The 27,685-nt window shown below is 39.1% G+C and overlaps 1 protein-coding gene across 2 annotated transcripts; it reads left to right on the forward strand.

The window, feature by feature from the left end:
- Nucleotides 1–595: 595 nt before the first annotated feature.
- Nucleotides 596–12,987, forward strand: sp3a (sp3a transcription factor). Of its 2 annotated transcripts, XM_041807563.1 has the most exons (7): nt 596–755; nt 1,175–1,272; nt 1,645–1,740; nt 3,483–4,731; nt 9,612–9,798; nt 9,911–10,107; nt 11,095–12,987. In XM_041807563.1, exons 1-7 carry the CDS (start codon nt 749–751, stop codon nt 11,385–11,387), a joined length of 2,127 nt encoding a protein of 708 aa, XP_041663497.1. In that variant the 5' UTR covers nt 596–748; the 3' UTR covers nt 11,388–12,987. The 2 variants fall into 2 exon arrangements, with proteins under 2 accessions (XP_041663497.1, XP_041663498.1); XM_041807564.1 differs by lacking the exon at nt 1,645–1,740.
- The last annotated feature ends 14,698 nt before the right edge of the window (nt 12,988–27,685 follow it).

A 27,685-nucleotide genomic window follows, 5' to 3' on the forward strand; every position in this document is an offset into this window, starting at 1 on the left:
AAAAGATGCAAAAAAAGAAGATGCAAATACTGTGAAAATGGTGTTGAAAAAGCACACATAAATAATTTCAACATCAGACCCATAAAAAAAAAAGCTTGACACTTTTCAGCCTCAAAATAAGAAAACTGTTAGTAAGGATATTATCCTCCGTGCAAGTGAACCAACACATGTATTGATATAATCAATAAATCTCAGCTGGGGAAGACTCATTCTCTTAGATTTTCAGGGGCCAGCCAATTCTGTGGACAGTCCAGCTTATTAAAATGGTGTGTAAATAGATCCAAAGCATAAATACAATTAATTAGGATCGATATTTATGGCTGTTGTAAGTTTAGTATGTTGTTTGGTTTTCATCTGAACAGAATGTGAGCATAAGTGTAAGTTTAAGTACATCATGTAACTACCACACTCACAACCATCTTCACTGTTACACTGATAATGCATAACAAACAGGAAAAGGCTCCAACAAAAGATGACCGACACGTCGGCTGACAAATGAAACAACAGCGTGTAAAACGATTAACCAATCAGCTTTAAGTGGAACGGCGGGGTTTCCGGTATGTGACGCAAATACTCCCAGTCAACACTGGAGGCCCCACCCTTTGTGTTACCTACCGCCCGTCAATCAAAATAGAAAAAATACTGACAGTTATCACCTATTTTTACGCGCATACAATCAATTTAATTTGGTGATCATGTCCGGTGGCTTGTGACCATCAGAGCCCAACGTTTCAAAGCAAGTCACGCAATGACTGGTATGTAATATCTCATCTTATTCTTCACCCACGTAAGCTAACAGGCTAACGTTACCAGAGGAACCCTCTGGCTAATTTAGCTCGCTAGCAGGCTAGCAGTGAAGCTTGATGGTGATAGTGCTAATCAAAGCAGGCTAACTTAGCAGCTTCCCCGTAGCTAGCACCGAACTCGTTAGCGCTGCTAACGAGTATAGCTTGCTAGGGAAACAGCTATTCTTAAAGTTATTTCCACGGTTTCGTAGTTTCTTAACGGTGCTTGGTGTAATAGTTAGAGATGGTTATGGCTGTATTGTTAGCTCCTCGTATGTTGTTCAATAACGTTAGAAATGCAAGTTAGCTCTCTGTGTGGGTTCAGGTTTGTTTAGCTAACGTTAGCCGCAGCTGTTTCCACTCTAAGCTCTGTGCTTTTTTTTACATAGCCCCAGAACAGCCGATGAGACCAGAGGATATGGCTGCATTGGACGCGGACAGTAGTCAAAGCGACTTTCTGCAGCAGGAGGAAGGCACAGGCAATCAGGTAAGATCCGCTTCTGCAGATTGGGACTCTCAATATACGTCGTTGCTACGTCTTCAGTACCTGAGTGGTGCTAGCCGAAGTTCACACATTTCAGACTTGGAGGGGGGTATGGTACCCTGACTTGAACCTCCCAGACAGCTTAAAAATCCCGCCTTCTAAAATAGGACTGAAGTGACAGGGTGTAATCTCCATCCAGACCATAATTCTACCTGGGTGTTATCTAAGGTGCTGCTTGGGGGGCTCAACACAGGACAAAAAACTCCTCTAACCTCCAAACTTCACTCTGTTCTTAGGCTATGAATCATACTTTCTATTTGGCCCAAACTAATGGCCACCCACTTTCTTCCCTTTAAACTTGCTCGGTGGGAGTAGGACACTCAGCCATCACCTCTCGACCTCCTAGCAACCACCTGCACTAAGGCTGGGCCACCGTTGTCAGAGGTGGACAGAGGTGGTGCCGCTGCTGTGGTAAGTCAGCACCTCTGATAGATCTGACACAGCTACTGCAGAAGTGATGCCTACAGTCAAAAACTGGTGGTGGGAATGTGGCTAAGCTTGCATTGCATTTTATAATTGTAGCCTATGTACTTTGAAATCAAAACAAGATGGTACTTTTTGTTACATTTGAAGGTAGGGATGCATGATATTATTGGTATAATATTGGCAGTTGTTAGCTTAAAAAGTGAATTATCAGTATCAGCAGATATGAACATTTCTTTCTGCCATATTTCTGCCTGTATCAGCGGATCTTTTTCTTCTTTAATCATCAGTTCTTAAACTTTAAAGTATGTTTTAATATGTTACGACTGAATTAGAATTTATTAATCTTCAGACTTTAAATTTTGTGTTTAAGGGTTGAAGTTTAAGGTCTGAACTACATAAAAACATCAGTATTGGGTGGAATTGTTTGGTAAATATTGATATATTCGATAGTACCGTGCATCCCTATGTGATTTTTTTTTTTAATTTTTAAGTGTAAACCAAATCAATAAGTGCATCTGAAATATTTCTATCCATGTGACGTTTGTTGACCAAATGTGCCTGTGATGATGCCGACTCTTTCTGTGGTAATATTTGGTTATGCATTTCTGTTATATGACAAGATTGTTTATCACCAGTTGCTTGGGACAGTGTTGTACTTACTGCCTAAACCTGTAGCTTAATGCCTGCAGACTACATTTGGGATTGATTTACATTAATTTCAACCACTCCATTGGGTACAATAATGTATTCTGTCCAAATGCTTTTGTCACTAAATCATAATCTGATTGTTATATTTTTATCAATGAAAACAGTTGAAAAAAAAAACCCAGAGAACATTAAATTCTTTCATGCTTAACTGTTGCATATTTCTGAGTAACATTGAAGTTTAATTTTAAGCAATAGACCCTGTGTTACATTGGTCCTCTTTGATCAGTGTTTTAAACCAGACTTTTTTCAGTGAGTCAATTTTTATTCCTCCATCAAAATCAGATTAGGCTGATATACTGTAGAGAATCTACCATTGAAAGAGAGGGCATGAGCACCCCTCAAGGCTTGTACCATTGACTACAAAAGCATTTAAGAGTGTTGTTGAAAGTTTATTCTTTGTTGCAGTTACAGTCATATTGAAAAGGTTTTTCCTGGGCTTTACACAAAATCTTTTGATACAGCTGGAACCAGCTCCTTTTTCCTCACTAATTTTCTGTGTTTAATTTTGGCGGGTAATCCTTTGATTCAAAATCTTGCTTTTGACTTTTCTGGCTTATTTACTTTGTGCTGCCTGTTGCACTAGAGATCAAGGATGACAACTCTAAAACGCTGTCAAATTATGATTTACTGTCAGACTAATTCAGCTTAGAATTTACAATAATCTTTGGTAATTTTATGCACATCTAAAGCATATGTGCAAACAACAATATTGCTGTTAGTGTTCATTTGATCCAAGGACACTACAGTTGGGATGACATTTGAAGCCTCCAGCAAATTTAGAGAAAAAATCTCTTTTTTTTTTTTTTGCCTGCCCTGAATTTGCTACCTGCCAACTCTTGTTTCTATTGTGATGTGTCAACTGGTACCTCTGTCATATATATGTTTAGCTCTGCTCAGCCTCTGGGCAATGATATAAAATCTAAAAAAGAGGTCAAGATCCCAGTCAGCCGTTTATGTTGCTTAATATGTTTAATTAACAACAGTTGACTAATATTCTCTTTCATAATTTGCTTCCTCAGACATCGGACCCATCAACGCATCTCACTGGGACTGATAAATGGGAGGTGCTGACCCCAACGTCATCAAAGGATGAGTCTGGAATGATACAAATCCAAAGTCAGGGAATACTGACATCAAATGGACAGTATGTTCTTCCTCTACAGAACTTACAGAGTCAGCCAATCTTCGTGACTTCGGGAACAGACACTTCCTCTGCCAATTCAGTGCCTAACATTCAGTACCAAGTGATTCCTCAGATTCAGACAGCCGATGGACAGCTGAGCTTCTCCACATCCGGCGTGGAGGGAGCCACTCTGACTCAGGATGCCACGGGGCAGATTCAGATCCTGCCAGATGGCAGCCAAAGTCTGAGTGTGACATCTGCTGCAAACATCCTTAATAACAACCAGAACCTCATTTCACAGACTGCTAATGTCCAGCAGATCCAGGGGGTTTCTATTGGCAGCTCCACTTTCAACAACCAGGGTCAGGTTGTTACTAATGTGCCTGTGGGTCTGCCGGGGAACATCACTTTTGTTCCTATTAACAGTGTGGACTTGGACTCTCTCGGCCTGTCCGGCGCTCAGACGATAGCGACTGGGGTCACTGCTGACGGCCAGCTGATTATGACGAGTCAGCCTGTGGACAGCTCAGAGAGTCTGGCGAAGACGGATAATCACCTCTCACAGACACTACCGGTAAATGACTCGAATGCAAATCCGGAGATTTTTGTGCCAACGTCTTCCTCTCAGCTTCACATTCCAGCAAACGAATCAGGTCTACTCACGCAGGACGCATCGCTGTCCTCAGTGACCACAGAGCAAGCTGACTCGAGTTCTGGTCTACAGGGGGGTTTCATCCAGCAGAACCAGGAGCAGAGTGTGCAGGTGTCCTCGGCCCAACCCATCCTGCAGCTGCAGCAGGTGCCGATACAGACGACCAACGGTCAGGTGGTGCAGTCTGTGGCGACAGGTGGGCAGAACCTGCAGAATGTGCAGCTGATAAACCCGGGGACCTTCATCATCCAAGCGCAGACAGTCACACCGTCAGGCCAGATTCAGTGGCAGACCTTTCAGGTGCAGGGAGTGCAGAATCTGCAGAACCTCCAGCTGCCCACAACACCTCCACAGCAGATCACATTGGCTCCTGTCCAGACCCTGTCCCTGGGTTCCAATCCAGTAAGCATCAGCACAGGGCAGATCCCCAACCTGCAGACAGTGACGGTCAACTCAGTGGCCCAGCAGGAAGGAGACACGGGCAACGCTGGAGGTAAAGTAGCAGAATTTATTAGGGAAAACAGCTTTGTTTCAGACACCTACACAGGTTTGTTGTCATTTTGTTGCCTGATTAGACCTCCTCTCAGGTCAGTGTGGGCGTGTACAGACCATGTTTGAATGACACCTCCATGACTCTATTGTTAGGTAGGTTACACCTTTAGGATGGGCCAAATTAAGTCTTTAAAACTGTTATTGATGCAAGAGTTTTGCATAAATCCTGCATGGTCCCTCCCATCTTTAACCTAAGGAGAGGTCTGATCAGAAAATGCACAATGCAAAAAAGGAAGTGCAAGGCTTTTAAAACAGCTTTGCAGGCAAAATTATGTTGAATCACATCCCTGATTGCTTTATTCACCAAAAAATGTAAATTAATCAGTAAAAATATACATATTCGACATCTTTAGAAGGGCTTATCAAGTGCAGAATTATTAAATTATGTATCCGGTAAGTGCATTCATTGAATTTTATTGAAGAGCTGTTTTTTTTGTTATACCAGTAGCAAACAGATAGCTCTGAAATCTGCAAAGATGAAAATTTTATTATTTGTAAATTAAGCTTTTTTCGTATTTTTTAATTTTATCAAAAGTAGGCCTTTTTAATCACAACATTTTATGAAGACATATCAAACCCAATAGTACAGCTGCTTATAGTAAAATGTAGGGGTGTAGCAGTTTTTATATTCATCCATAACTGTCATGATCCGGGGGTTGCTGTGTGTTGCACTAAATCCAACAACAAATGGAATAAAGGAAAACAGACACAGCAGTATTAACATGCTAATCTAGGTGGCAGTAACGCTTGTAATTTTTGCCAACCGCTATTAAATATTCAACAACAAGGAGGAAGAAGCAGGCACGATAAGATACACAAAGAAGAAATGTTTGACTCAGTAGCAAAGAGCAGCGGCAGTACGACACCTGCCGGCTTCTCATCCTTCCCCTAAGAGTCTTCACACTGTTTTTTAAAAAGCATCTGGGTGTGAAAGTAGAAAGGGTTAAGACATTACCTGTGTTAATGTATTTTAAAGGCTATGCGTGGATCTGAATTTTCGCTAGACATTTTTGTTGGCCAATACAGCCTGCAGTCCTTAAAGGATCCCGGCCATATAGAGCAACTATAGGACATATTTTTAAGATAAACATATATAGCTTATAACCCACATTTAACAGCAATGAATGCTGTGATACAGCATCATGACTGTGCCACAGCAGGGGCTGAGGACACACATCTGCCTAAACCTGACCTGAGTCCAAGATAGCAGAAACCAAGCACAGTAATCCAGAGTTGTTACCCTGTTAAAGCCTGTTTGTTTACACAGATTAAACATGACCAGACCTTTGAAATGACTTAGAAAAATAATTTTATTTAGCTGTATGGAAGTTGTTTGAACAAATGTGATGAAACATGTAATAAGCAGTTTTTACACACTGTCAGATACACTTTTGTTGAACACATATTCAAACAGAAGCATTTAGCTTCATGCTAGCTCTGTTAGCCCTCAGTTAGCCTGTTAGCACATTAACTGCCACTGCAGCTCGGTAGCTCAATACAGCCAAAAAACATCCTGCACAGAAAACACCAACAAACTGTTGCAACAAATAGCTGGCAGCAGTCATTTTACATTAAAACCATGTTAAAACTGTAACTTAAGTTAAATTAAAGTCTTACTGTTGAAGATATTCTTCTGCCAGTCCTCCTAAACTGATGAACTCAACTGTAACCGCCGCTACCATAAAACTATAAAATCCAACCATTGTGGTTCATTTGGAGTAGAACCAAAGAAAGGGAAAGTTTCCAATGTTGACAGTCCAGTGCAGTCCTCCTCTGGTCGACTTTGTTTCCCTGCTGATACTGCTGATACTGGGCTGGAATTGCCAGGAAGCCCCAAGCAACGACTCCCACCTTCGGGTAACTGAGATGGTGCTCTCGGCCCCAGCCCAAACCATCCATGACGCTCTGCACAACATGATTCTCTGTTAAATACAGTTATGCTCAATCTGCGATGCCATCACTAGGGATACGCACAGTTTATCGCTACAGTTAAATTTGTTTATCAAAGTAGCCGTTGCGGAATTTACCAGTCGGTTAAACTAATTACCTATAATTTTTTATAAACACAGGCTTAAAATCTTGGTCTGTAATTCTCTTTTAAGCTGTAGGGAACCTCCCACCGCTAGAGGCCGCTGTAATTTCAGTTAATTGCCACTGCCTTCCTGTCCGGCACTTCACGGATGTAAACGTGAGAAAGTCAGCAGTGACTTAGTGGTTAGTGAGTCATAGGAATAGCACAGTATGATAGCTTTTTAAAGTAATATGGAAATAAAATGGTGTGTAGGTGACTGAGGGTTGAACTCACGTATAACTTCCACCAGAAGTGAAAAGAGGCCACATGTCAAAGCACGATATTAATCTACAAAGAGGAACGAAGGCTGGTGGCGCTAGCTTGTAATGTTAGCCTTGCTGTATGGAGTATATCAGACTAACGTCACACCTGCTAACACAATGACCCTGTGAGGAATTTGACTGTTTTCTGTGCTCTTTAGACTAGTCAGCTAAACGAAATTTAAATGAGTGTTTAGCCGAATAGGGAAATAGATGCGTAGGAACATCCTTTGTCATCAGTAGATTTACCCAGTCTCTAAAGTCTACTGGAACTCTGCTCAGTGCAGGGCTGTCCTTTTCCCGAGCACTGCATCAGTGTTGTTGTCGCTGAGCCTTCTAGAGTTCCCCTGATTTTGGCTTCATCATTACCTGCATCAACTACTAACTGAAAATCCTTCCATGCCGTCCATTTCTCTGCATCGTTTTTTTAGTGGCTTTATACTTCCTGAAGATGAGCTTTGTCATCCACGTTGACCACATGAATATTCACCACCTGTATTAGCCATGTGCTGTTAAGTAGATAAACGTTAGTGCTAAACAGGAAGTAGCATAACCACACAAGGAAAGTAGGCTGTAGAGTTTATATTGAAGCCCCCTTGGCAACTCATCTTTTAGGTAATCGTAGATGTGGTTTGTATTAATTCCCTTGTAATTTATGCATCATCTTTTCAGCTGCACATTTTGGCTGTTAATAACTTAAGCCAGCCACCCACTACAGGATTTTAAGCCCAATTTTTGATGATTGTGGGGGCATATACCGACTGGAGCCTCATCGCAAACCATTATTTATCTGAGCAGTCTGCATGTGTGTGTGGTGTCAACACGATTAATTTACTGCTCCAAATCGTGTCGTAGCCTCCCAGACTCAAACACATTTGATATTTAAGATTCTAGGTCGTAGTGCCGCTGACGGAGTACCCACAACAACCAGTGAAAGCGAGCACACCGGTAGTATCACCAGATGGATCATATGTACTTTCACCACTCACATCCATAAACACAACGGTACCATAATTCCAGCCAGGATTTCATCCCGAGTCTTTCCCTTGTTTAATGATTTTTGCTTCACCTGTAACGGGCATGCCCGGGCAGCCTTTTTTTTTTTTCTTGAAGTCACGTGATCATAAGAGGTCGTAGGCAGGTTGGCAGGTGTGTGGTCTCCAGTGATCGGACAATCTGGCTGAGTCGTCTAGTGTGTGGGTTCAGAGGATTAAAAATGAAAAATCTTTGGAAATTGACCTGAAGTCTGTGGTCTCCCATGGTTTTAAAATCATTTCAGATTAAAAAATCGTTTAGTGTGTGGCCGGCCATAATCTGCCAGAAAGTCAAACTAGCCAAAAGCTGGTAAATACCGGCTGGCATAAATCCTGCAGAAGAAGAGAACAATCCTCTACAAGTGTGTTAAAGCGCTCTCCTCAGGCTATTCTACAATGTACCATCCTATGTTTGCATAAGCTAGTCTGTGGTCCTTAACGTCTGAGTAACCACTGCACCGGCTATTTACTGGCAACTATATGGCAGTGCCACGGCTCACTTCATGAATCATAAACATTTGAATTGACATTTATTTCAAATTTGTAGAAAAAAAGAGGGCAAAATGGTCATACAAAAATATATATAAATCAAAATAATCTTACAAAAAATAAATAAGACGCAATAGTAGACGCAAAGTGTAAGATGCAATACTTTCCTTAACAAATCTGAAAATGCTATGTAAATATTATACATGCACATATTTTTCTGAGCTTTTTAAAATTATGTGTATTGTACCATTTCAGATCAGGAAATAAATAGGCTATTCATTTCTGTGTTACATAGTTGTTGTCTTTTCTGCCTTTTTGTCACATCTACAAATTATCACAGGTCATTCTTAATAATACTAGGTGGAACAAAGTGTAGAGCAGAACCACTGTCAGTTAAAATGATAAAAGAGGGAATCCTAGAATTATGAATCTGGGACCTTACTTCGCTGTTTTCCTGAAGAACTGAAGCTGAACTGAACTGTGACCTCTTAAAACTGTTACACCACCTAGTAATTGTGCATCTCAGTGTTTTTTTGGAATAAATAAAGTAAAACCCTATTTTTTGTTTACAGCTTTTACTATGCTCATAATTTATCCTCAAATTTGTAGTGTTTTTACTACAACAGTTTGTTATTTGTGTTTAATATCAAAACTAGGTTAAACAAAATGCACAATGTATGAAGTTAAAGCAGCTTTGCATTGATTTTTTTTCTATGCAGCTTGAATTTTCTGCCACTCATGTATACCCAGAAGTCCACAGGGTACTTTGAATTAGCGATCAAAATTGTCATTTATACATTTTCTGGCCATTAACTATTATTATTTTATCACTCTTCTGTATTTGAATTTTAACCCCTGAAATTAACAGCAAACCTGTCATTCATAGGAGCTGGCGTACTGTGCAGGCTTTAGGAAAATGAACCTGAACTAGTCCTGACATAAATGTATACACATTAATTAATTTCAGACATCCGTATAAAAGAAGAGCCGGACTCTGGAGACTGGCAGCTGAGCACTGACTCCACCCTGAACACCAGCGATCTGTCAAACCTTCATGTCAGGCTGGTGGACGAGGAGGATCAGCTGGGCCAGGAGGGCAAAAGGCTGCGGCGAGTGGCGTGTACCTGCCCTAACTGTAAAGAGTCAGGCGGCAGGTGAGTGATGATTTCTGCTGCTTTTCTCTCTGACTGAACACACTCTGTACAGCTACACAGAGAAAAAAAAACACACATCAGTGTTCTGACTGCCTGTCCCTGTGTTTCTCAGAGGATCCAGCACAGGAAAGAAGAAGCAACACATCTGCCACATCGCGGGCTGCGGGAAAGTATATGGAAAGACGTCGCACCTGCGAGCACACCTGCGCTGGCATTCTGGGGAGCGACCTTTTGTTTGCAGCTGGATGTTCTGTGGAAAGAGGTTCACACGCAGCGACGAGCTTCAGAGACACAGGAGAACACACACAGGTGCCCTTTTTCTGCTCCCTCTGTGTTTGCACATCAGGAAAAACATCAGTAAAATCAGTAAAATGTGTTAATTTGAGCCCTGCACAGCATGAGTCAGGGACTAAATGACAGCGTTTGTCCTGTTTGAGATTTACATGTTAAATGTCAGGCAAGGATCGAAGGGTGTTATGATGAATAAATGCAGATTCATAAACTTGGTGATAATTTTCTGGATCAGAACGGGAATTTTACAGAGTCTCTGCAGTTGACTGAGCCTGTTAACGTCAGATTATGTAACAAAAACATTACAAGAGACATAAGTGTGAGCTGTAGCACTTTTATTTTTATCCTGTGAATCTGAAACCTCTTTTATCAGCATCACCTATCTAATCTTTACAATATTTCCCAGCTGTCATCATGGCATGAATCACAGCTCCACAGAATATAATGAAGCAGGAATGCAGAAGAGAAGCAGCCAATAAGAATTCCTATCAAGTACACTGGCACTTCATAATGATTAACAGTATCTGATGACATTTACTGCCACGATGGAAAGAAATATGAGCACCTGGTCCTTCTGTACTCAGACGTGTCACTGGCATCTGACAGTGCTGGCTAAAGCAACATTTCATTACTCTGTCTGCTTAAACTCTTATATTAACAGTTGGTTTTAACAGTTAACTTTGCATGAAGATATTCAGTAATTCCAGGTTTCTATATGATGGAAAATGTGATCAGTCATATGGTCTTAAATTATAATTAATTTGTCATTTTTGTCAGTTAGAGGTTGGCTTACAGGAACTTATTTAACTTGCCTCTATCGGTCATACAGCCTTTAGTAGGCAGACAAAATCAAATATTTTATTCATAAGACAAGCTATTCAACTTTCCTAAACTTGTCTCCCCACTTGTGAAACATATCCACCTGATGGCCAGTGTATTTGACCCTCTCTGAATGTATTCAGCGTGTCCCTCTTCATCGCTCAAACTGTATTTTCTGTCTGGCAGGAGAGAAGAAGTTTGTCTGCCCCGAATGTTCCAAGCGCTTCATGCGGAGCGACCACCTGGCGAAGCACATTAAAACCCATCAGAACAAAAAAGGCGTGAACTCTGGCAGCGCCGTGGTGGCCTCGATGGAATCGGCGGGGTCCTCAGACAGTATCATCACCACGGCAGGCGGGACCACCCTCATCCTCACCAACATCCAGCAGGGGTCCAGCACCGCCCAGGACATCCTGGCCAACGCAGAGATCCCTCTGCAGCTCGTCACCACGGTGGCGGCCAGCGAAGTCATGGAGTGATTTACACTCCACTTATGAACTTCTGCAGCCTCTCTCATACTGTATACTCCTACCTGCATTTTTATTCAAGTTTTGAAGAAAAACTATAAATATATAAATATATATTTTAACACAAAAATAGTCAAACCATGTCCAGTTTTTACTGAAAGAAAAACTAGTAGTGAAGACTTAAAGAAGATGGAAAAGACATTGCAGTAAACACACAAGGAAATGCCTTATTTTGTACAATATTGTGTCATCGAAAATGTAGGATGCCATTTGTTTGGATTTTTATTTGTTTTTCACAAAATTATCGGTAAGATGAGCGAATCTTCTCCTTGCCTTTCTTTTCTTTGATGGTATAATCTTATGGTAAGGTTTGTTCTGTATTCCTTTTCGGTCAAAGACAAAATCTCACAAGAAAGCTAATTTTATCAGCTGAAGTCATTTTAACGCTTACGTCCATGCAATTTTATTCATGTCATGTGTTTTCGTTTTAATATTATGCATTAATTCTTTCCAGTGTCCTTGCAGAATAGCGAGCCTTCCTGCCTTCCTTAATTGCTCACATTTACAGATGAAAATCAAAACAATCAAAACTTTTCTATTGTAATTGATCTTGAACTTCAACTGTTGGTATGATACTCATTATTTGCTTGTTAAATATTTTGACTGAATAGCTATTTATATCAGGCTTTACTTAAAAATGCATTTGTAATATTAAAAGTCCAAAATATTTCAAAAGGCTCCACTATATGTGATTAAATGTGTTTTTGTAAAAAGAACTTTTTGGAGGATTTTCGACAACAAAATTCTTGCATTGTAATATGAAGAAAAAGCCATTTTTTTGGAGGTTATTGCCAAATTCGTCTCCACTCTCAGGGTGACTTTGTGACTGTGATATGAGTAGAGTAAAATCACCCCTGTAGCTGCTCGGGCCATGGTGGGATGTTGTGAAGAAATGTATTTTTTTTCTTTGATGGACCAAAAGCTGAAGTGAAATAAGCTGTCACCATGTTACCTGTGCTCGCTGAATCCTACCATGTCACTGTTTTTGTTTGGTTGTACAATAATGACACGTGGGTTAATGTTCTAGAATCAGCTCTGCTGGATTCTCCACACGTTTATCGCTCTGTCATGCAGTTTAAAATCAGTGTAGGTCTGAAAGCGGTACTTTTAACAGCACTATTTTCATCACTTTTCATCTTGTTTATCCTTTTGTATAAAATGTTTTGTACACTCTTGGAGGAACTCTCCTTTATAGTCATTGTCGGTAAATGTAAATTGTTTTTTTGTCTTTGTGTTGATGCTTTTTCTTTGATTGTATGTTGCATTTTCCTGTTACATGTTTTTTTATTTTGATTTTATCTCTGAACCTCCCAAACTGTTGAATTGTTAAATTGAATACACACTGACTCTGAATTATGGTGGCATATTTGATTTAATAATTTTTTTCAATTGGATATCTCCAGCAGAATCATTTCTCTTGACATGGACACCCTCTTGATTCACTTGATCATTCTTTACCATCTGAGTTGCAAATACCAAGATGCTTTAAAGAGCGTCTTTCTCTTCTGTATAAATATGTTGATATAACATCAATATAAACGTTTCTGTTACACTTGAGTTTTCTTTCTGTTTTAATGAATCAAAGTTGAGTCTTTCTGAGGGCGGCTCCATATTCCAGAGAAGTTTGAATCTTTCCCTTCACTTGCAACCTTCTCTCTTGTGTCTTTTCAAAGACTCGCCATCCAGCCAGGAGAGGCGTCGTGTGTGTGCGCGTCCCCCACGGCTCACACTCTGGGTTAGTAGTCCAGTAGATGTCACTACAGCCAAGGGATCAGGACGAGGTATGTTTGACCCCTTGACCTTCCCCATGTAGCTGCTGCTTAGACGCAGACAGAAGTCACAGAGGCCAACAGGAGGAGTGGACCCTCGATTAACCACGAGATAATGTCACAGGGAAATGTCAGGAACATATTCTGCTGCTAGAGAACAAAGTAAGAGTCTCATGACTTTGAAGAGGTGCGAGAGGTGACGGTTTTATCACCTGGATTTGTGTTTCTCCCCAAAAAACTCAGAAATTAACAGTTTTTGTCAGCCTCATTTGTTAGATTCATTTTTTTATTTCCACATTGCTATTCACAGTAGAACAAATGCTGCATCACCATCCTCACCTCTTTTGTTAATGGGATACTTCACTAATTAGGCTCTGCAGCTATTTTTTTCTTCCAACACAGGCTCAAAATAGCAACATTAGAGGGTTAAAAATGAATGATAGCCTACCTGGTTTTAGTGCCTGTGAACATAATTAAAGTGGTCATCTATGAAAAGCTTTATCTGGTAAATCAGAGTGGAGAGCACATGCTTTCTGAGTCTTTGTCAATTTGCTGAAAACCAGTCAGAAAATGTGCACTAAAAAGGACTCGTCCGTTTTGTCGTTCCTGTCATTTGCATAATTTAATGAATTCAATTCATTGTAATGCAATACCAAGTGCAGCAGGAACATAGAATGACAGTTTGAGTTAATGAAATGTGTTAACGGTATCATCATTTACTTGTATGTTAATTAGTCCAATTAATTTCCCCTGCTCGGTAATCTGAATATTGTAATAATCTTTGCTCCCCTGCAGGAATGAAATCCACGATACACACACCTCTGGGACAATCTGCGTACAGAATCAGGATTTTTTTTCTTCTTTTGAAAAATGAGAGTTCCTTATAATTTTTTATAGGTTTTAGCTGCTGTTAAATTTCTGCTGCTCTTAATTTCTCTTTACCAGATGCTTAGTATGAAATTCCTTCAGCTTTTTCAACTTAAGTACGGGATGTCCATGTGGTGTTAATAAGTATTAAAGTTGATAAATCAATGAAAAAAGTGATTTCTACCAGTGATAGGTCTTAAATTTTACAAGGCACATTGACTAAAATTACATGTTTGTTTTCCAGCTAACTTTATTCGATTTTACTCATCTACCTCCACAAATTGTTGCATAAATATTCCTCATAATTTAGGGAATTCTGTTTTTGCTGTTCTAAATTTCCAGAGGGAGGCTCCTCAGACCTCTCTGAGTTTATCTGACTCCCTGTGATTAAATAAACTCTACTGTTAAAAAAAACAGCAGTTACATCTGGGCAACATGTTGCTCACTTAATAATCTGTGCAGCCCACCTTTATTTTAACACGGCTTGGACTTGAATTTATTTATTTGATAGGGACGATGCAGTTTAACATAGTTTCATAACAGAGCATGAATCTGATGTGCTGCACAGAGAGTTTATAGCAATTGCTAATTTCCAACTCTTGTTCCTAATTGGGCCTTTGAGTAAACACTTCATGAAATGTACAATATTTAACTGCATAAAATGGCATGAGAGTTACAGAATAAAAGGACAATAAAATGCATATCCACATAAAAAAAACAAAACAAATTCTATAAACCAGCTCAAATGTGAAGTTAGAAACATGACAATCTAAGAATGATTACAGCTCTGGTTTGCTTTCAGCCAGAACTTGACCTTTGCATTGAAAGATTTTAAATCTGTGATTAGTTTTATTTTGGTTGGTGATGAATTCCAGAGTTTACTGCCTTTAATAGAGAAGGCTGACTGTCAAAAATAGTTAAACTGTTTAGAATGAGCTCAGCACACCTGCTAAAATGTATGATAAATATCACCATACAGCATACTGACAGAATAAAGGTGTTAAATGCCCCAGACATCATTTGATTTTGGCATTTATTGCCAAAGAATTTATTTTTCTGACACCCATGTGACATTTCATAAACAGTACATTAAATAAGAACATTCAGCTCTGGTCAGTTGTTCAGAGAAATCTCACACACCTTTTATTTTTGCTGTTTGGCATTAAGTGGTATTATTTTTTCTTAGTTCATGTCTTTGAAAGTTAAAATAGATTTTTAAAAGCGTATAGGAACCCTGCAGCTGAAAGCAGCCATCAGTCAGCTGCATGCAGCAAAGCAAGTTCGATTATTTTGTGATTGTCAGCTAATTAAAAGAAATTAATTGATTATAGGCTTTGTAATTAATTAATCAAATAAGTTGATAATTTGAGAAAGATTGCATTACTTGTAGATTTAATGATGGTAAAAAAAAAAAAATCAGGAAGGACATTCTTCTGAATGGCTTAAAAAAACTAATTGGCTTTAGAAACAGAAGAAGTGGAGACTGAGGGCTGATGTCGACTTACTAGTCATTCTAGGATGGTGTTAATCTGTAGAATATGGATTTTATACATATTTAAAAATTAAGAGCAAAGAAAATTTAAACGTGTTTTAAAAAAGTTACAAAGCTACTTTAGCTGGTTGTGTGATGGCTTTAGAGCAGTGGTTCTCAACTGGTGGGTCGGGACCCAAAAGTGGGTCATGGAGCTTTCAGCAGTTTTCAGTGGGTTGCAACTAGGTGTCTAACAAAAAATGGTGGCAACAGTTCTGTAGTCCATATTGGACATGCATCGATACCTTTTATTTTACCCTGTTTTACCGTGAAATAGGTTAGATTTAAACGTTTGACCAATACTTTAATTTATCTCCCCTTCTTGCAATAAATAGCTGCTTTTCTCATGATAATGAAGTAATTTCACAAGTTTTCTGGAAAATTGGCCAAAATTGACACATGATGATGGGAAAGAGGGTGTAAAAGTTATCAGTTTTGTCTCTTTTCTTTTTTATATCAGGTGTTTTGGTCCAATCATGCTCCTAACTGCAACATATTCAAATAACTAAACATGACGTGTTGAAAAAATTTTGGAAACTTGGGTCGCGATCTGTTATAAGACTGACTGGTGGGTCCTGAGGCCGGACCAATTAAGAGCCACTGCTTTAGAGTACAGTTAATCAACATACAATTTTAATTTTTAATTTCAATAGCACCCCCTTTGATTGATTATTAAATTTTTTTTAGCACTTGTTTCAATATTTTTCCATTAAAAAGATTAAGCATTTTTGTGTACAGTAAAACTTTAAAAATGTTCACAAAGTCTTTGAAAATAAAGACTCCAAAGCTGTCCTATGAGATGCTGTACACTCTGTCATTAAAACTGGCCTCTTGAATTAAAAGCTAAATTTTATAAACCAATTTCTGCACATCTGTGTGAGCATTGCCCTGCTTTTGAAAGAACACTGATTTCAGCTTGCATTTAGAAGATGTAGTCTAGCTTTTTGCGGCTGCATCCTCATTGTTTCTGAAGTTATTTCGTTCTTCCGTGGCAAAAAATATAACCAAAGGAGAGAAAAGAAAGATCAGATTTATGCTTGAGAGTGTAAGGAAAGTGTTTCAGTAATGCTTCCTCTCAAAATTGTGTTTCTTTTTGTAATAGAAAGGTATCATTTCAAACTGTTTTTGTCAGAAGTTGTCTGGTTTTTCTTTAGCAAATACTCCATTTGAAAAGCAGTGTAATTGGACACAGCGCTCTTCTGATTCTTGTGCAAAATGCATAAATACAATAACTATGCAGAGGGAGAGAAACACTGTAATCATGCAATAACATTTCCAACTGTATGTGTGATAGAATTCCAAATGCTATTGGGATTATGGTTCTTAACCATTGGGAGGTAATGTGAACTGCTGGCAGAAATGACTTATTTCATTATAGTGCCCCAAATATACAAAATACTTCAGCAAGAGGGCTGCTTCTTCCCGGTCCCTGCTCAATTTGAACTGTTTTTCCCCAGTGGTTGAAGGATAGGCCTGCAATTTTGCAAAGAGACTATTATTTGCCTATCTCAAGGAATCAACAACTTCAAAGTACAGTGCGATGAATTGTTGGGCTGCTGAAGCTGCATTTGTTTACAATATGTCTCTTCCTTAAAACACGTCTGATTTTAGAGCATCTCTTTATAAGCAAAAGGCACTTATCTTACAGCTAAATATTTTGTTTACAGCAGTCTTTTCACTTAAACCATTAGGACATTGGAAACGACATAAAAAGTGTCCCGTGTTTTTACATTCTCAACACATTCTTGCCCTTGATCAACTGCAGAAGGCAGACAATAGCGCAGATCATTTTCCCCAGGCAGGGAAACTCAGCATGGATCAACTCAATAACCTGATATTCCCTGTCTCCTGAATGTGGCCAATTTAGCAGAAGGTCAGCAGCTTTTTTTCTTTCTTTTTTTTTTTTTATTCCAGAGACAATTTGGTGACCTCCCTCTGCAGCCCCAGCAGGACAAGGGGAGACAAACAGAACAGTTCGAGGTAGAAAGTGCTCACGTTGACATTGCATCTCGGTGTGGACTTCTCAAGGTGAACAGATACCTGGTGTGGGATAAGGGGGGCTTTTATGCAAACCTGCCGGAACTAGAAGTCGGACGCTCTCGGATTTAGTTTTTCATGTAGTTTTGGTGATAATTTGAGGCATTAGGGTGGATGTTTAAATGTAAAGACCAATGCTGGGTGGAAAAATATGGTGTATGCATGGCAGCAAATCATCCTCCATTATGCTTTTATGCGCAGAGGTGCCGTTTACAGCTTAAAATTAAACACTCTTGTTTCAAGGAAATTATGGTCTGACTCGATTTCAGGGGGGGGAATTCAGATTTGATCAGTCTTTGCAGTCTTTATTGTAAAATTTCCCTCTCCTGCTGCTTTGCATTTACTGTATGTGCATCCAACAGTGAAAATTGAACCAACAACAATGAGACACCTCCATCCAAATTTGCCACATTATGTTCTTCTTTGTGCTCACACACAGTATGTGCCTGTTTTTAGCAAAGAGACACTTGCAAAAGATGATGTGGAGACCTATGAGAAGATTAAGGTGGGTCGGTTTTAGCCAAGCCGTGTGGTTTTCTCAATGTACAAAATAAGTCTTTGTCTTTATTCTGCACCTCAAGGTCAAAGCTGACAAAGGCGTCCAACTTCAGCGGACTCGAGTTGAGGGAAAAAACTGCAAGAGCAAGCTCAATATTTTCTTTTTTGGTGACAAGAGCCGGCCTTTCCATGTTATTCAGCCCATTGAAAACAATTTCAGATATGAAAGGAGACGTTTTTGTATCTGAAAATGTACATTAAATGGTGTCAACAACATCCCAGAGGTCACAGTAGAGTCCCCATGGAGACTGAATCTGGCTGCGGCGTTCAAAGACTCAACACCCCCCTCTCTGAGTGGCGGCTCGGTGATGGCTCTCAGTTTCTCTCGTCATGTCCCTGGCAGCTTTGACACAGGTAATATGCATGCAGGCTGACAGTGGCTGGGATGTGCGGCAGAGACAATGATGTACATATCATTTTCCTCCCTGACTGATTGAAGACTGTAATCTGTGCAGGACTTTCTCTCTGATTACACACGTCTCAGGGAGCAAAACAAGGACTCGGAGCTGCCACCGGCCACCGGACTCATCCAGGGCTTTCAGCCTTCAAGAGGACAGAAGTCCGCCTTTAAGGTGAGCTCAATTTTCGTCCCATTTACACTATTGTTACAAGTGTCGGATGGAATGCATCTACCAGATAGTGGTCAAACAGTAGCTGTCTGAAGATGACACGGGAACAGAGATGTATCTGGCACCCAAGGTCATCCTATTCCCATCTCCAGCGCTGAATGTTTCCAGCTCCTGTAAAGGCACTCACACAAAAAGAGAAACAATATCATGAATTTTACATTCACTCACATTGTGTGCTCACAAAATGCAAAGTGTCTCCTCAAAGCCCAACAGGCCGACACTAAACCTGTCCAACAGCACCAGCCGTGAATATGATGCCTGTAGCTATAACCCTCTATTGTTCTCAGTACAAAGAAAGCGCTCTGCTGGTTTAATAATAAAGGTAATATGTCATGTTTGCTAACACGCTCAGATATTTAACACACTCTTAACCTGCCTGTGTAACCTTGTGAGGTGAACTCGTGTCTTTATGTAAAAACCTGAGAGATTTCTCTGTTGACAATGGGTCAATCCTTTACAGAAGTTACCTAGCACATTACAAGGTTGGTCTCGGGGGAGAAGTAATGGGTTCTGGGCAATTGACCAAGCTGCCATGCTTTAGTGCACCTGCACTGAGTTAGAGCTGTCATCATTACCACTTCCTCTAACGTTCCCCCACAGCAACCCAGACACTCCCACTCAGAGCGATATTTCACTTTGGAGGAACATTTCCACTTTTTATCATGCAGCTCTCCGTACACGAGTGGAGGCTGAGCAGCTTTAAGATTTGAAGCAGCGAGGTAACCTCTAACAGGCCTTTTGGGTCCCGCACTAAAACATAATGTTTCCAAAAAATCGCTCCCAGCCTCAAGCTGCGAATTTGACTTAAACTTTTCAGATTGAGAGCCATGCTTGGCAAGAAGGGAAAATCTTGAAGATAAATGGTTATCACAGGTGCATATAGTCATATTTTATGTGTCAAAATATGGAGAACCTGAGGAGAGTCTTTGGAATGACATTTATCTCTGATTTTAGTCACGTTATTGAAAAAGATGGTAAGATTGAACAGAATCATGAGGCTGCTCTGTAGAAAAATAGCTTGAAGGATTCATTAAAATTATCAACAAAAAACAATTTACAATGACCATCCTCATTAGAAAGTTAATCAAGACTTTCTCTAAGGACACCACTTAATTAGTATGTTTTCAGCGTTCTTTTCTGTAGAACATTCCTTGTGTGTACATAAGAGCTGCAGCATGCCAAAGATATGACAAAGATGACAATGGGGTCAGATACAAACACAACTTTGGGATTAAAAATGCCCTTTTCCTCTCTTTTTTGTGTATCAAAAGCAAAGGCAGTAGGTCATACACCACTGATGTCTTACAGTAAATATTTTCCTACTCTTTTCTACAGACAGAGGCAATCAAGAGTTGTTGTGTGCCATCTCTCAGTCCTGAAGAAATATTTTAATCTTCTAATATCACATCTACTATAGATATCTCCACTTATTCTTAAACATCCAGATTAGTCCATTTGAGTTTAATCCATCATCGGCATATACAACATGAATACACCAGTGTGTTCTTCCATTTTAACTATCAAAAAACAAATATGTTTTCACCTGTTTTCCCATGTTTGGCCACCTGCAGGTAGTGTTAATGTCGTTGACTAAAACTATGACTAAAGTTGTTCATTGACAGTCTTTTTTCATGACAAAAACTAGACAAAGACTAACAAACTTAAATCTGTGATGGCTAAAACTGACAAAAAGTAAGTTTAGTTTTCGTCAAGATGACTAAAACTAGACTAAAATGTGATGTAGTTTTTGTCGGACGTTCAGAATCTCAGATATTTCTCCACTGTGTGTAAATCTGTCATAAAACAATGCAGCTGTATCTTCTGCCTATCAGTTGTAGAAAGCAGGGACCCCAGGATTGGCAGAGTGCATAGAACACACTACCATGATTTGGTACCAGATTCAGGCAAGAAAATAGATGCTTGGACTAAAAATAAAGACTAAAATGTGAGGACTTTTTATGGACTAGAGCTATACTAAAAATGTTTTTGACTTTTCATCGACTAGAACTAGACTAAAACTAAAAAGAGTAGAAAAAAATAAAATGTGACTAAAACTAAAAGACAGTACATCTAAAGACTACGACTAAGACTAAAATTAAAAATAGCTGCCAAAATTAACACTGCTTGCAGGTTTGTCAACATTTTAACCTGAAAATTAACAGAGATGCAACTATCTACACAAGAACTAGGAGAGCTCACTTTTATAATACCCCATGCAAAGGGAAGGATACTACCTCAAATTCAGAAGTTAAGACATTGCCTAAAATCTATGTCAAAACCAAAAGCCGGTGTTGGAGCAGGAAGTATTAAATACACAAGACTAGATCAGGGGTTCAGCCCGTGACCCCCACAATAATGGTAATGGAGACCAGGGACCCCCACTGCCCCTAAGAGAGAGTTCAGCATAGTTGAACACAACCCTGCAGATTTAAGAATAGTCATGTGCAAACTAAGGATTTTTATGTTTTAGCGTAAATCTCACCAAAGGACCATGTTTTTGTTTTTAATTATAAACACACGTTTCTACAAAAAAACATTTAAATATACAACTTCAAACCATTAAAAAATACTCTCTGTGTTTTTGGAAGGCATATCCAGCCCTCTCAGTGTCTTGCACTCCCCCGCCCATGGGGTCCCATTCCCCACTTTGGGAACAACTGCCCTAGATAGTTCTTCCATCCATCCATTTATTTTCTTCCGCTTATCAGGGGTCGGGTCACAGTGGCAGCAGGCTTCGTAAGTCAACCCAGACATCTCTCTCCCAATGTTTTCCAACTCCTTTTGGGGGGATTCCAAGGCATTCTCAAGCCAGATGAGATATATAATCCCTATAGTGAGTTGTAGGTCCACCCCAGAGTTTCCTTCCAGTTGGACGTGCCTGGAAGACCTCCACAGGGAGGCGACCAGGAGGCATCCTGATCAGGTGCCCAAACCACCTCAACTGGCTCCTTTCGACACAAAGGAACAGCAGCTCTACTTCAAGATCCATCAGGACGTCAGAGCTCTTCACCCTATCCCTGAGGCTTGAGCCCAGCTGCCCTCCTGAGGAATCCCATTTCCATCACTTGAATCCGCGATCTTGGTCTTTCAGTCATTGCACAGAGTTCATGACCATGATGTTGTGCACCATGACGGCATGCACGACTGCATTTCTGCAAATAAAATATCAGTGGAGAACTGAAATAAATGCCAACTAACCTATTCATCATTTGGACAAAAACGTTTAAGTTCCCCCTGAAAAGGATCGTTTTAACATCATACTAACATCTATAATCGTTTCTAAAACAGTTTAATTAAATCCAAGAGCAATATGACTTCACTGCTATATCTATTAATAATGAATTAACACCGGTCTTTAGTATAATAGGGGTATAGCCTTTACTATGATATTAATGACTAATGCTGATCTATTGAAATAGGCCACAACAGAGAGCACTAGACCTGCCCTCTTTGTTACTTGCCTTGTGATAACTTCGGTTATGAATTGGCGCTGTGCAAACATTGACTGATTGATTGACTTATTGATTGATTGCTTTAGAGCAGTGATTCTCAACTGGTCTACCTTTAGGACCCACCATCAGCACCCTAACAACAAATCGTGACACAAAGTTCATACATGTTGCAATCATAACTGTGTTTTTAATGAAAAATGGGGCAGTTTGGATTAGAGACCAAACTAAAGATGCAATGAAACAAAGGGACTGAGATGTGTCCTTCAAAATAATAGCACAACATAAATTTATTGCCTCATATTTATCAACCCCCTTTGGGTTCCGACTCACCAGGTGAGAACCACTGCTAGAGACATTATTTCTTAAAATGTGACTGTTCTCAAAGTGTCTTCATAATTCTTGTACCGTAACAGAACATATTGAAGATAAATCATTTTCTCCTTCGTCTCCAAACAGGCAGAAACTACCCAATGTTAACTTTCTGAAGTGACAGGACAGGGATTTTATATTAAAAAAGAAAAAAAAGTGCTGTCAAAAATTTTGATTAAAAAAATGAATGCAAAAGAATCACACTGACGTCATGTGTCAATCTTTTCAACAACCATCCACTGTAGCTATCTTAAGAAGCCAAACATTTTATGGTCTTCTGATTTTTATCAAAGAAATTAAAAAGACACGAGCCCCCCCATGGTTAGTTTATAAGAAAACAATAACTCAAAAGCACGCACATCTATAAGAGTTAAGTACTGGGTGCTGAACAAAGATAAGTCACAGGCAAAACAGAAAAATCAAATCTGCATACCAGAAGCTGCTCTGAAGCTAGTTTAATGAAGATTACCACCACATATGTGACGTTTCAGGCCCTAGCACTTCATCAGACATGAGCAGACACAGGGGTACACCTCCATATATGCACGGCCTGTAATTCATAGGACAGCCTCTCCATCTCATGATGTGAGGGGAAAACTCTTGGAAGAAAGTTTTGCACTCCTCTCCTGATCCTCCAGCTGAGAGGAGGATCAGGAGAGTCACATCCATTTCCTGAGAGGGGCGGAGTCAGGGGGAGGGTCCCTTCCATAGACTTCGCTATCTTGAATTTTTACTTTTTGCATGTTCTACAGTACCACAGAAAGAACCAAATAATATACTGAGATGATTAGAGACTCATTAAGATTGGCCTACTCATAAATGTTGTTTTATCTTTGCTAAGTTTGTTCCAATTAATGCTACTAGGCTACATATTACACAGTGCACCTTTAAATCAACATTCTGTATTTTTCTTCTCTCTAGAGCCAGAAGCTGAAGTTAAGGTTAAGTGGGGAATCATGGGAGTCATTCCCTCCTACCCACGATGAAAATGAACCAACACTTTTGAGTTCCTTCCTTGATCTAGTGAATGAAATACTGCGATAGGTTGCATAAACTCATGCATCTTCTATGTTTTTGATAAGGTTAGACTTTAGCTATTGCCATAAAAATGTATCTGTCCCTTAAATAATGATTCTCATACATTAAATTTTTTCTAAGATAGCTTACCTTTTATTTTTGCCCTTTCTTGCACCAGTCTATCTAAATAAGAAATCTAGAAATATTATTATGAAAATGTTAAGCGTTGTGGCTCCTAAACATCAGCTATGAGTGATGATCAAGGCCTCAGCACAGCAAGCCCCTGCAGCAACTTGGCTCTGACTTGCAGATGTTTTTCCCTCAGTTTTCACTTCCTCCTCCCACACACGTCTTATATCAGTGTTTGCCGGATCCAAAACGACCAGCTTTGAAAATGAAGGAGAGGAACTTTACATTGTGCCAGAAAAAGGAATGGAAATTACGGGCAGTGTCAGATAATTGAGCTTGTCGTGAGAGACATGTTAATAACAGACGGAGATGCAGAAGACTTGTCACTCCGTACCCTGGGTGACAGACTCTCTCTGCTGTTGATGAGCTGTTTTAGAGGGGAAATTGTTCCACGCAAACACCATCGTTATTACAAGCTGGCAAGCTGCTCGCTTGTGTACCCAATTCCGCTTGAACTGACAGAATCCAATTGACCGGCACATATTCATGCACTTTATTTTCTTTATTCTCACCAACAATGCAGATAATTACTGCACCAAGTAAAACTGAAAATAGAATTTCAGTGTCCCAGAAAACAATGCCAGAGCTGTCTCAGCAACATGTCTGCTCAAATTGCTGTGACTGAGAGACCTACTGTAAGACAAGCGGCAATCCAATATTACTTGTCAACTTAAAAACATACTGAAACATCGCAGCATTCTCGCCTTTTATAAAATAAAATGAAATAACGGATTTTTATGATGTCATTGTTGGCAGAAAAAGCAAGGCTGCATCCAAACTCTTCTAACAGAGAGCACTTTACAGAGCTTTATCTGCACAGTTATGGTCTAACATTTACAAGATTCTGACTCAAAATAATAGTTAACTATTGCTCTGTTTATTTTCTTGGTAAAACTACAAAAAAGTTTTAAATATTCTGTTTCTGGGCCTAATGTTGTTTTTGAAGGTTTTGTTGCTATACTTAAGCCATAAGAAAAAATTAAAATTGATTTTTATTATATATCTCTGATTTCACCTTTATTGCCTTTTTCAAAGAGTTAAGAGAGTCTAAGTTCAATAAATTCATGCATAGCTGATCTTATAAAATCAACCAGTAAAAGTTTTTAATAATCTTGATCTCACTAGAAATAAAAATGATCGAGATTATGATTTTTGTCATAAGTAGAAATCCTGAAACAAACATTGAAATTTACTCTGTATTATAGGAAAACCCCCAAAAATATGTGTATAAATTTACTGTCTATCCACTAAAGCATGGGTTCCCAACATGGAGTCCAGGGCCCCCTTGGGGGGGGCGCCAGAGATTTCAGGGGGAGGGTCCGTCTGCCCAGGGGTTGCAAAAAATTAGGCTCATTTATAGTAACATAAAGTTTGACCACAACTTGCTCCTGTAGTCCTTCAGTGCGGATGTTTACGTGCCTGGGGTTGAAGAGGTCAGAGGGTCAGACACAGCCAGCAGTGATGAGTGAGGAGACAGACCCAGGTCAGCTGAACAGCTATATTCTTTTTAAAAAGCTGGAGAATGTTAGTTAAGATAAAACCACAATTGTGGGTACATGCTGCAGTGATGAACTGTCTTTACAAAGAAGCACAACTAGTCTCAAGTACAAAGCACATCTTTGCTAATGTTCGCAAAGACGCCAACAACAACACAGGATCAAGCCATGGTCATACCACTCTCTTCAGCTGCTTCAGGACAGTTTTCTTCTTCAGCTGCTCAGATAAATGCTGAAGAGTGCTCCAAAACTTTGGGACAGTCCTGTTTGTTAACAATATTAATCCAGTGTAGAAATCCGCGGTGCAAAATTGACGTTAATTAGCAAACTGTATGAGCTGAAGACGGAAAATATGATTCGTTCAGGTAACCTTAGTAAATTTGACGACTGTATTCTATATGTTAAGATGTGTGCAAATGTCACATAAAAATGGGAAAATGTAATTTTTGATGAGAAACGTCAATAAATACAGTGTGAATATGTGTTTATACAGTATTTGAGGGATGTACAATAATTGTGACTGATTGAATCATAGCTTTTTAACTCAAGCACTACTTAGCTGAGACCACATGTAGTTTAAATATTTGCCCTTAAAAGAATAAAAATGAAACACCTGACAATAACAACCTTCAAAAATCTAAACACATAAAAATATACTTAAACTGTAAAAAAAAAATAATGTGATTAATCATAATTAATCACAGCGTAGTGATGTGATTAACTTGATTACTTTTTAAAATCAAATAACAGCAGTAATATACTATACATATATATATATATATATATTTTTATTTATTTTTTTTTTTTTTTCAAAAAGCAGACATGAAATGTTTTTTTTGCAGCAGCAGAGATGTTTTACTCTACACATTATGAATACATTTAAGTGTCTATCAGGATAGTTAACAAAAATCTTACTTTTCCTGTTCATGGTTATGATTTTCTTAATCAAAATGTAAATAATTAAAAAAAATATACCATCCCCAGTACCAAATTTGCTTTAGAGCTGAAATTAAAATTAGATATGTTTTTCAAATCTTTCATCCCTAGTTTATTTTACCTAATATTGTGATGGTAATGATATAGAGTGATTTATTGCTTGTGTTTGTTGAACAATACATAAAATGAGGAACCTAAAAATAATCACATATTGAATCGCATTCACAATTTTGGGGGAAAAACATCACAATTAGATCATTTCTCAAATCGTTGAGTGGTAATATACATAAATATTTTGTATTTATTTTTTCATGTGGGACCTGGGGGCCTCAGCTCTTCTTAGATATCAGTAGAGGGTGTTTATAGGAAAAAGGGTGGGGAAGCTCTGTGATAAGGGATTTTTTTCATTTACACATATTCGCTACCCGCTTGAAGGAGCTTCGCGACCCACTTTTGGGTCCCGACCCACCAGTTGAAAACCACAGTTCTAGATGCGATAACCAGAGTGAGTACACTTGTCATAAATACTGCATGCTTATGAATCTTAATACAGGAAGTTCATACACTGATGATGTGCTGTACAATAAGCTGGTTTTCAGTGATTTACAGTTTTATTTCTGACTTTTTCAGACTGAAAACTGAAGAAAGCATGCTCTTTTGGTCTTTATTCAAAGTGGTCGCCTGATGCAAATATTCAAATATATCAACACTAACACAGTTAAACAGTTTCTCTTTATAGATACAGTCAGCAATGAGGAGAATACCCATAAAACATCACATCTGCTTTGTACTGTAGGGGGAAACAAACGATTAACCTCAACACAGAAGAACTGCTGTGTGGCCTTCTGCTTTACAAATAAACTTTAAATCCTCATCTTTTATATAATTTTTTTTATAATTTACCCAACCAAAGCACAGAGCTAAGTAGAGGACACTGTGGCTGTACGCCATCCAGGAGAACAAGCTTGGTCTGTGGGATCCAAACTTGTGTTTCCTTGTAACTTAAATGTTATGGTCACACGGTTCAAACAGTGCTGGATTGAGGTACTATATATGTTTGATTAGTTTTTTATTTAAAGGTTAATTCAGCACATCTACTGCAAAGGTGATGTTGTCTCTCACTGAGCAATTCAGCCAGGCAGTAAAGGATAGTTGGGAATGACACATGGCACACATGACACACTATTTCCCCAGGCTGGGGAAATAGAATCTTTTTGTCAAAAATGTTCGTCGACTGCCTTTTTTCCATGATAAAGATGAGACCCTTGTAAATCTCTACTGATTATGGCTTTCCCTCTTTCTTTATCTTTTTTAGGTGTCTGCTGAGAAATGACAGAATAACTCAGTGTTAATTAAACCTGCTCAACCAAAGAGCCAAATTGTTGAAAAATACCAATGCA

This window comes from Cheilinus undulatus, linkage group 15 (assembly GCF_018320785.1).
Source record: "Cheilinus undulatus linkage group 15, ASM1832078v1, whole genome shotgun sequence".
NCBI classification, from domain to species: Eukaryota; Metazoa; Chordata; class Actinopteri; order Labriformes; family Labridae; genus Cheilinus; species Cheilinus undulatus.

Excerpts from the sequence above, each read along its gene's own strand:
- sp3a (XM_041807563.1), top strand. Across the intron at positions 1,273-1,644 it reads AGGAAGGCACAGGCAATCAG|GACACTCAGCCATCACCTCT; the intron begins GTAAGATCCGCT and ends CGGTGGGAGTAG. Across the intron at positions 1,741-3,482 it reads GAGGTGGTGCCGCTGCTGTG|ACATCGGACCCATCAACGCA; the intron begins GTAAGTCAGCAC and ends TTGCTTCCTCAG.